Source organism: Peromyscus californicus, unplaced genomic scaffold, assembly GCF_007827085.1.
Source record: "Peromyscus californicus insignis strain IS unplaced genomic scaffold, ASM782708v3 Scaffold_14__1_contigs__length_90479793_seg_2, whole genome shotgun sequence".
In the NCBI taxonomy this organism is placed as follows: domain Eukaryota; kingdom Metazoa; phylum Chordata; class Mammalia; order Rodentia; family Cricetidae; genus Peromyscus; species Peromyscus californicus.
In genome coordinates, this window is record NW_026294436.1 from 53,603,425 (window position 1) to 53,613,926 (window position 10,502).

The 10,502-nt window shown below is 42.4% G+C and overlaps 1 protein-coding gene across 2 annotated transcripts in view; it reads right to left on the reverse strand.

Moving 5' to 3' along the window:
• Positions 1 to 7,491, reverse strand: part of Pbx1 (PBX homeobox 1) — a 313,516-nt gene extending 306,025 nt beyond the window's left edge. The window contains exons 1-2 of one of the 2 annotated variants that reach the window (XM_052737514.1): positions 7,143 to 7,490; positions 3,759 to 3,832 (exon numbers count right to left, since the gene is read on the reverse strand). In XM_052737514.1, coding sequence (XP_052593474.1) covers positions 3,759 to 3,832; positions 7,143 to 7,333 — 265 coding nt within the window. In that variant the 5' untranslated portion in view covers positions 7,334 to 7,490. Of the gene's footprint in view, positions 1 to 3,758; positions 3,833 to 7,142 lie in introns of both variants that reach the window. The other variant, XM_052737519.1, reaches the window with a different exon arrangement.
• Between the last annotated feature and the right edge of the window lie 3,011 nt (positions 7,492 to 10,502).

Consider the following 10,502-nt stretch of genomic DNA (forward strand, 5'->3'; position numbering starts at 1 on the left):
AACTGCTATGGCAGGCAGGCCAGAATCAGAAGGGAAGGAGTCAAAAAGGAAATAAAGTAGTAGAACTGAAAACAGATCCTACAGCGCCATGATGGGGGTGTTAATTGAACACAGACAGAAAGAGAAAGACGAGAACAAAAGAGTGTTAAAGGAGGGGGAAAATCAGTTTTCCAAACCTCCTCCAATGATCTGATTGAACTTGAGCGCAGGTTACACTCAATGAAAACTTAGCTGAGGCGCGCCAGAGACAGCCACTTGGTTCTAAAATTAAAAGTCACTCAAACTGCAGCTTGCTCACAGGTGTGTGTAACTATTCTCCTTAGTAAACAAACGTCACTTTTCACCTTTCCTAAATTTTTAAACCTCTGTGATTTTTGACGGAGAAGTGTAAACATTTAAAAGCAATCAAGAAACCTTTTAAGTACTTATGAAATATGCTGGGTCTATTTTTACAGAAAGTCAATTTGTTTTGACTTTTTTCTCGGCCCCTCCGTCCCATCAACCCATTTTCCAGCCCACATAGACACAGGCAAGGCAGCCTGTCGCTAACATGTCAGAGAAGAAGTGCCGGTTCTTAAAAAATAAAATTGACTATAAATAACCCAAACTCTGTGCTTAAGACTCTATGATCCCAGACTGAACATGCAGCTAAATGCCACATTACCTTGCTGTAGATCTCCACCAGGTTTGCTTGCTGCTGACTGCAATTTGCAACCTGAATGTTTTGTTGGCATTTTTTTTTATCCTAGCGTTTATTTTTAAAAAGCATGAAATATCAAAATAAACACTTCCCCACACTCTTAGAGCAAAACACACAAAGTAGTCCGTCTACTTTTCAAAATCCCGAAGTAATTTCCGACTTAAATACCCATCAATCAACTATAATTCAGGCACTGCTGTCTTCTTTGGGTATTATGCACGGTGTTTTTGTTTTTGTTTTTTTAAGTACCAAAAGGTTGATAAGATGTCTTAGCCAGTTTTCCTACTTACTTCCAACTAAATTATCAACAGAATCCAAGAAACAAAAAGCAGCAAGACCACCTCCCCCATGCCAACACGCACACACATACATACACACCAGCTCATTTCCAGAAGCCTGCCTAGGTGAACCAGGGGGAGCCACAGTGAGTACATAGAACTGTTCCACCTCGAATGGCCTCCGCAGGGCTTCAGGTAGCCCTCAGAAACACTTACGCCGTGCTATGAATGTTGACAGCCCAACAGGGAAAGTCCCCAAACGGCAAAGGAAGATGTGTTAACGGATCTTTCAAATCATCTTTTTACTAGTTCTTGATGGAGAGAGGGAAACAGACAGACAGACTGACAGACAGACCGACAGACAGGAAAGGGCAGCGAGCGAGCGATGTGCAACTTTACAGACACTTTGCCTTCTCCCAGGGGGCATCAAAGGCATGGAAGATGTGCAGGCGGCCCAGAGCCTGAACGGGGAAGTCAAGGTACTTGGAAATAAAAGCTTGTTTTGAACATGGTACTGTCTGTTCTACCTTTGAAAGCAAGGTCTGTTCCTCCCCTGCAGCCTCCCAACACTCAAGTGGAAGAATAAAAGTGAGTTCACACTCCCCCCACTCAGGCATCCTCTCCATAGAATCCTGGTTTGTAGTCCTTTTCACACAGGGGACAATCACCATTCACATTACTTCAGAGACCATTCTTTAAAACACCCTGCATCAACAATAACACACAGAACTTTAAATTAGATCATTTTTAAGACTCCAACCATAGATAGACACGTTAACATAAAAAAATTTAAAAGCCGACATCTTCCAATCAAAAGAACACTGTTTTTGGCCAATACCGCAACTTCCCACCCCGTAGCGATAGCCAATATTAATCAAGAACAAAGTCTTTAGCGTGCACCTGAATCGGACCTCTATTCACACCCACCCACTTTGATCTACCACCTCAGCAGGTTTTAATTAGGAGACCAGAATTAAACACTTCGGCCATGATGTACAAGTTACTGACCCGACTGGTGCCCTTCCCATTAAAAATATGATAAAGTGTCTTTCAAAAGAAACTCTCCTTTCAGTACCTCTATTCCCTGTTTCTTTTTATTTTGACTCCAAATTTCACGAACCAAGATTAACAAAACTCCAACTCAACGAGAAACAAAACCTGAGGCTCAAAGTGAACACCCCCACTGGAGACTTAAGAAGAAAAAGAAAAAAAGGGAGAAAAAAACAAACAAGAGAAGGGGACACATATGCACACATGCCCACAGCTTCTCTGAGTTAATAGACAGAAAGAAAGAAAAAAAAAAAAACTAAAATTGTGACCAACTGAGGAAGAGCTCCTTTGACATTAGTATGCACAATCAATACGTCTCTTCAAAGGCGTCTCTCACGGCTCAAGCAACGCAATTATCAGCTTTGCAGTAAGGTAAGGTCCTGGCACAGCCACCTGGATGACTCAGAGGTCTCAGCAGCCCCTCAGGTGCTTTGTCTGGGATGTTCTACACTAACACAAGTATCAGTCAACAAAGGAGCTGTTTACTAATTTCTCAGACATTTGAAAGACCCGAGTCATTACATATTCAATCAATGGTGACCTCCCGAAAAGATTCTTTTTTTTTTTTTTTAAAGAAAACAGAGAAATCCAGAGAGTCCTTAAGAGAGAGAAAGGAGAGCCACCCTCCGTGCTCTCCCCCTCCTTTCCATGTGTAACTATCAATGTATATCAACCGAGCATGCAATCATATCTATTGTCACTTTCACTCACGTCACACCCTTGCTTATATGGTTTAGATATGAATTATTGACTGTTATACACCTTGTTGTAAAAAATAAATAAATAAACGGGATGGCAGGTACTTTGCCCGGCTTTAAAGTGGGCAAGAAAGTCTGTGAGACCAGCAGCCGATCCCCGTTTCCTGCAAGCACCCCTCAGTGCCCTCTGTCCGCCCTGGCTTCAGATTGCCTTCTGCACTCTTTCTTCTTACAAGGGAGCGATTTAAGCCACTTTGGAAAATTAAGGACCAAAATAAAGAAACAAGAGGACAGTTGCTAAGTGCCCTTTTCTCTGCGCATCTGTTGTTTAGGAACACCTCTGATTGATGACTGCGATATTTTAATTGTTGCTTTAAAATTTAAATGCCCTCCTGGGATGTGTTATAAGTGTGTTAGTCTATGATACGAGGTCTAGAAAGTCGAAAAACAACAGAGGGAATGATCTTGGGATAATATAGTGCCCCCAATCCAAAGAGGGTCCCTCCTAGGAAAACCAAAGGCCATTCCAAAGCCGGTTTCACCTAGCTGCATAGTTCATTCCACAAAGGTATTTGAAGACACTCTTTTGAGAACCTCAAGTTGGTTGCTCTGTGTAAATACAAATCACAAGAGTGGCCAAAAGAAAGGAAGCTGAACAGTTTAGCTCTCACACCTCTCCACCCCAATAGCAGGGGTGCGAGGGATGCGGGCAATTATAGATGAAAATATATTCCTTCAGGAAATGGACTTTTACTTTCGTATTTTTTCCCCCAAAGGCATATCATTCTATAAATTTCCAGTCAGAACCTCTGCCTTAGCCCCAATTTCAAAAACAGTTGGGGCCAGATTTAAAGAAAATATACCGCTTAAAATCAGCTGTCAAAGATGTTTCCCTTTAGAGAAAGCAGAAACGTCTTTCATGGCAGCACTCGTATTCTAAAATGTTAAGATCCCAAAAGAGTAGGAAGGCTACAGGTTCAGTGATTTGACTAGCCAAAGAAAAACACCCAAAGGTTGGATTTTCATTCCTACCTGTTTTTTCTTTGATTTCACACAACACGTTAAACAAGGCGGGCTTCATTCTGTGGCAGTTTAAAGCATGTTTTCTGCAAGAAAAAAACAACAACAACAACAAACACAACAGCTTAGGTGGACACTCAAGATCAAAGTGACAAGGTACACTCGAAGCCTAACTCTGTGGCATGCTTCAGTTGTTTTTATGACTTAATATACAAAGTCCCACCATAGGAAAAGAAGCAATGGTAATTAGCAGTGAGAGTAGGGATTTAACTACAGAGCAGAAATAACCTAAATTATGCCCATTAGGGAAAGGGTTTTCTTTCTTTTCCTCTTTCTTTCTGTTTTTTTTCCTCCCCTTGGTAAGTAGTTAAATCAAAGTGGAATTCTTCAACCAGGAATCATATTGAAGACAATGAACGCAGCAAGGCCAAATGCATAGGTTAACAGTTCTGTATACTGTCTGCAAGAACCACAGCCTAGGAGCTATCTGCCTCTGTGTGTGTGTGTGTGTGTGTGTGTGTGTGTGTGTGCATGTGTTTTCAAATTTAATTCATCCATGTGTTCGAATTCATTCCGCAGATGCCCCTGTATTCTCATAAACATAAGATGCTTGAAAGGTCTTGTGAGTAGAACTGTCAATTTATAAAATTTCAGTCCCCAAGTTAAAGAGTATGGAAATGCGTTGCCAGGGGGCAAACATACCCAGATGGGGAATAAATTCATTTCTCTGTGTTCACATTATGGCTCTTGTGCGCACACGGCTTATTTGCAGGTGTTGAAATTCAATTATTTACAATTAGGACCTTGCACCCACTGGGGAAAAAATAAATACAATTTTGCCTTTTAGATTAGTGATTTACCTGGTTCCCGTGGTCGTGTACGTTTGTACTCAGAATGCACTTGAGGAACAGAACAATGCCCTTCCTTCTAGTTTATTATGGACTCACTTAGCAGAATGATATTGTTTTGGAAATAAAATACTGATCTTATCAGCTACTAGCGCAGGGAATTCTGTTTACTAACTAAATGTATGTGTAAAGATAAGCAGAAAACCCTGGCACTCAAAACACATTCAATTCTTTTTCAATCAGTTTTAAAGTTTAAAAAAAAAAAAAAAGACACATCTTCCAGAGGAGCAGGGATTACCTACATACTCTATACTGTGGAGCAGGGGAATCATAAACTCAAAATTCAAAAATGCGTACACACACACACACACACACACACACACACACACACATCATCATCATCATCATCATCATCATCTAAAACAGTCATAGCTTACTTTCTAGATCAACAAATATACACTGCAAATATGTAACTAGGAAGAAGGAAAAAGCTCAATAGTCTAAGTAGTTATATTGTTTCAGGGGGAAATAAAGAGGTTAGAAATTAAGTTCTCAGGAGAGGTTAAAAACAGACTGAAAACATTTCAGTGTATTTAAGATCTTTCCTGGGTCTTTAAAAATACTTCCCACTCATCCGTTTTTGTTTTTGTTTTTCAACACAGGCCCAAATGCAAAGAATTGGCAGCTCCCTCTAGAAGCCCTGCTTCCCCACACTACACAAATGGGGTTAGAGAGAGACAACTGGATTCTTCCCCGTCCCCAAACTGCATCTGATCTGTCTCAGCATCTAGGCCATTAAAGGGGATACCCGCTGAGAAGTGTTTGTCCTCAGTTTCACAAAAAAACAGACCAGGAAAGTAGCGAGGCTCCAAGCTCACTGGCCTCTTCCACTTCATGAACTTGTGATCAAACCAGCTTATCCGTGGTGTCTGAGTGTATTTTTCTGGAACAATGTTATGGAGAAATCGGTTCCAATTCAAGAGAGAATCACCAGCGGGGAGCCTCTCGTCTGCCATACCCGCTAGCTTTTCTTCAGATAATAACATTCAAAAAGAGCACCAATTAATTTTTCAAAAATCTTTTCCCCCACCATTAAAAGCATGAAAAGAGAGTGGGGGGAGTCTTTTAACATTCTCAAGTTTTTAGGCGCCCTAAGCCTTAGCACTTTTAAGTTTACATGTTCCATGTGTTAGCAGCTACAATGAGCGTAATTCATAACATGCATGCTTTTTGCTGCTTCCTCTTATTTTCTCAAGGCTCTGTTTCTCTTACATAAAACTCATATTAGGTCTTATCCACATAACTAAGTCCCATAAGGGCTAGTCTTTTTGTAAGGTGTTTAAGAAAATTCCAAAGCAAAACAGAAAAGTACTCGGCGATTTAACAAAGCTGAGTGATTGTGTGGACATATGTGACCATTGGATTTTTTTTCTTTTCTTTTTAATCCTTCCTATCTGAGTTGGGCCTTGGGCAAGCTGTTGGTGGCTTTGCCATTTTAACCTGTGTTTTCATTTTGAAAGAGGATTTGCTGTAAAAATCCAAGAGTCAAGAACCTGGAGGTGGGTTCAGTTAAGGAAGCCCTACTTCCACAGTTTGTATTCCTTCATGTCCTGTCCTACTGAAATACAGAAAATTCATACGTGCTTTCATTTCAATTTAGTTACACTCTAAGTGATCCTGGAAGAGACACGGGGCAGAGAATCTGCTTGATATTTGTTCGCACCCCTTTATAAAGGACCACACATAACTCTGTCCTAGGAAGGTGAGATACCAACTCAAATTAAGAGACAATAAAGTTAAACTCAAAATCAGAGTCTCTTCAAACTAACAAAACAGTCTTCAAAGCAAAATTATCTTTCCTTTCTCCCCATTTTCTTTTTCTAAAAACAAAACGGAGTGACTGTAAGATATTTTCTTACTGTCTGACATCTAACACAGAACTACCCCGCTTTTTGTTTATTTGTTTGTTTGTTTTGGGTGGAGAGTGAGAAAAGAGAAAAGACCAAAAAATATATATATATATATATGGAGGAGTAAATGAAGACGGAAAATCAAACTTACTGAATTATCTAAGGACTCAGTGGAATCTGCAAATAAAGTGTTCTTGGGACATTTTTTTATTTTGTCATGTTCCGAAGTCCCTCAACTACAGAAGGCAAAGAATGCCGCTCGGAACTTGACAATTCTGCTTTCCTCGTAGACTTTTTTAAAGCAGTTAAAAAAAAAAAAGTGCCGAGGGCCGCTTTCGGATTAGTTGGCGCATTTTCGGCGTGGCTGCGTGTTTGTGTGCATTCATACAAATACCTCTAACAGACACACACGCACAGTATCTACACACAGCCATATCACCGCACGGGCGAGCACACTTTCGATAACAACGCTTCTTTAAATTTTACTCCTCCGCCATGGAGTTGCTTGTCAAAATGAGAAAAGAAACAACATTTTTTTAAAAGAAAGCGCTGTGGTGATTCGGTTCCCATTGTTTCCCCCTGCGAGAGGGAGGGAAAAAAAAAAAGAAAAGAAAGGCAAAGAAAAGCCTCCATCTCACCTGGCCTGCGCTTCATCCAAACTCTGGTCTGTGATGGTCATAATTTGCTGTAAAATGTCCCCGATGTCCTGCTTCCTCCCGCCCTCCCCCTCGGTCCCTCCGGCCCCATCCTGCAAGTGCTGGGACAGGCCGGGGTGTCCGGCCATCCCGACCCCAGCGTGGGAATGCATCAGCCTCGGCTGCTCGTCCATCTCCGAAGGCTCCGGCAGCCCCGGCTCTTCCTCTTCGGCTCCTCGGCTCGGCGCCTGGGAAGCACCGAGGCTTTTTATCCTTCAAGCTGTCTTCAAATCCTTTTCAGGATAAACAGGGACCGGGGTTTAAAAAAAAAAAAAAAAAAGACCAAACGGAAAAAAAAAAATCTCTTTGCCTCTTTAGAGGATGGTGGGAGGATGGGGAGGGGGAGGGGGGCGTGAAGGGGTTGCGGGGTGAGGGTGGGGATAAGGGCTGGTGGGGAAGGGTGTTGACTCCAAAAAAGCAAGAAAAATAAACCACCTTCCCACTTGGCGAAAAGAAATCAGAGCTGCCTTTGGGTTTTTCAGTCCGATCTCCTTTGCAAGGCAGAAATGGGCTCCCGGCGCTTAAATCTGTGGCTTAATCCTTTTGCAAATATGCATTGATCGGGAGAAAGGAGAGGAAGGCAGGGGGATTGCAATGCAAACTTTCCCCCCCACCCCCCGCTGCCCCCCACCCCCACTCCGGGCCAGAGTGATCTCAAAGGGGGTGGGCTGTAGCAGAAGCCAGATCTCCCCCAGCCGTGGCGGCAGGCAAAGCCCAAGCTCTCTCCTCCTCCGTGTCTCTGCAAACTCCAGCAGCCCCGTCAGCCTCCTGCTTTTGTTTAGCCCAGGCTCAGGACTCCAGAAACATATACAGAAAAACCACAGCCTGAGAGGAGGAGGAGGAGGAGAAGGAGGAGGAGGAGGAGGAGGAGGAGAAGGAGGAGAAGGAGGAGGACGAGAAGGAGGAGAGGGGAGGGGGCCGAGGGAAGGGGGGAGGGGGCGGAGAGACCAGGAGGCGGGGGCCAGCACAGGGAGGAGGGCTTCAGAGCCCCGCCCCCCACTCTGATTGGCCAGTCCAGGGAAACGGGCTCTTCCTCCCACTACTTTCCACCCTGCTCCTCCTCCCCGGCTTCCTTCAGCTCCTCCTCGCCCGGGCGTCCTGTCAATCAGAGTTTAGAGGTGGGCCGGGAAGGAGGCGGAGCTAAGAACCAGTCTCCAGTCCTTAAAGGTGCAGAGCGAGGCTAGCTCCGGCTCTTGTCTTGGCTGCTTCTCTTAGGCTGCGTCCTTGAGGAAAACGTGGCTCCACTTAAATACAAGACTATAAAATTAACACGAAAGCACACAGACGGTGTGGATCCCTCCGCCCCACCCCTCGTTCGCCTACGCAGAGACACTGCGGTGGTAAACTTGGTTCTCTGAAATCCTTAGATCTCGGGGAAACTGTTGAGAGCAAAACTTTGTAATATGACGTAGTTAGTAAATAAAATCGAGCTGCCAAGATAATGAATAATGATCTCTGATAGATGAAAGTCAAGACAGTAGGTAATTTGCAAGAACTCAACTCTAGGCCAGCAAAAAGAATACAGATTGCCTTAACTGTGGACTAAAATGAAATAAAACTCAAGAAAAAGACTAATAAATAAGTTCACCAAATGAAACAAATTCAACACTTCTCTTCCCCCTGAGGGAAGTTGATTATTTGGCTTAAACACTTAATAAAGGATTGCATTATCACAGTCTGGTTCTAGTTTTTAATATAGTCTAATAAGCATTAATAACAGGGAAAAGAAGGAAGCTGACATTTATTGAATGCCTACTACGCACAAAGTAATTTACTTGAGTTATTGTATTTAATTCCCAAGACTTCTCTGTGAATTATGGAATATTATTCTCGTTTCACAGAGAGGAAACTTAGAAAGGTTAAAGAATTTGTCCAAAGTCCACAGTTATGAAGTATGAAAGCTGGAATTCATACCCAAGTTTGGCTCTCTGCAAGACGGGGTGTGTCTATGTACAGTAGGCCTCAAATCTACCAGGTACATGTGAATGTGCTAAAAGTTACTTGTGTACCTAGTGTTCGTGTAGATTGAAAACAGACTTAAGTACTTAGAAGAACAGATACTAAAAGCAGAGGTCTGGTATTAAAAATACATAGGAAGTAAATAAATGAATTAAGTGGAAGCCAATAAAGAATTCCTGCCTTGGCAAATCCACAAATTTCCCTTTGTTTTCCTTTAGTCCAGCCAATAGGGGAATCTAATTGGGCATGTATTCTCGATGCCCATAAAATAAAATAATAATAATAATAATAATAATAATAATAATAAAACACCAATCACTTAGGAAAGCGTGGACTGTTAACTGTTGGAAGTTAAAACATTGTCTTGTGTAGCCAATCCTTGTCCTGCGTGGCTGTATACGGCCAGCCTCAGTATCCTCAATCAGCAGAATGGGACATCACCTAGGCAGGCACTTGGAGATCCTCAAATAGAATGTTATTCTCTTCATCAACCATTATGCAAACACTTGGCAAGATAAGGGGCCCTTGGGGAAGCACTTCAAAGCAGCTCTTAACATGCTCATTGGCACCCATTGGTAGAAGGGCAGGCAGTAGTGTGTATTAACTGTACTGATGATGCCATCCTACTTAATAAAAGTGGTTTTATTCACCCACATCCCTTGACTTGTAAGCTGTTGGTTCAATCAACGCTAATCAGAAGTTGAGTAAAACTATAAACTTAAATCATATGTCAGTCTCAGTTCCTATGGTTTCATATATCCCTTGCCTCTTACAACATGAGGTTGGAGAGGAGCCTATAAAGAAAATCAGTTTTGAAGCAATTAATTCTGAGTTGTGAATCTAATAAGATGTTGCCAGGTCAAGTGTTGAGAAAAGCACCATTAATACTATAAGATCATTATTGTCTAGGGTCATTTTGCTGGGGGAATTAGAGATGTGTACAACATTAATAGTACAAATGACTAACACTTGCCGTTTACCAAGCTAAGTTTTTCTGTGCAAGGTACTGAGTTAGGTCACCACAACTATCTGGTCTCAATTCTTCTGCATTTAACTATGACTCCATACTGTGGCCCAAACGCATTTCAATATAAATAAGCGGTATACTGGAGAAACCACACACTGCAAAAGAGCTGAAAGAAAGTGAAAACCCACTCCGAGTAACCGAGGTGGGTCTGCAGGACAAATTGGATCTGGGAGGCAGGCAGGGTTGACACATGTTTCAGGGGGTGTCTGTGGACACAGCAGAAGTAATGTTAAGGTAGCTGTGTCTGCACAGGCCTGGGCTGTCAGCATTGTGCTTTCTCTGGTGGACACTGAGGTCACATGGGAGACTGTTTCAAG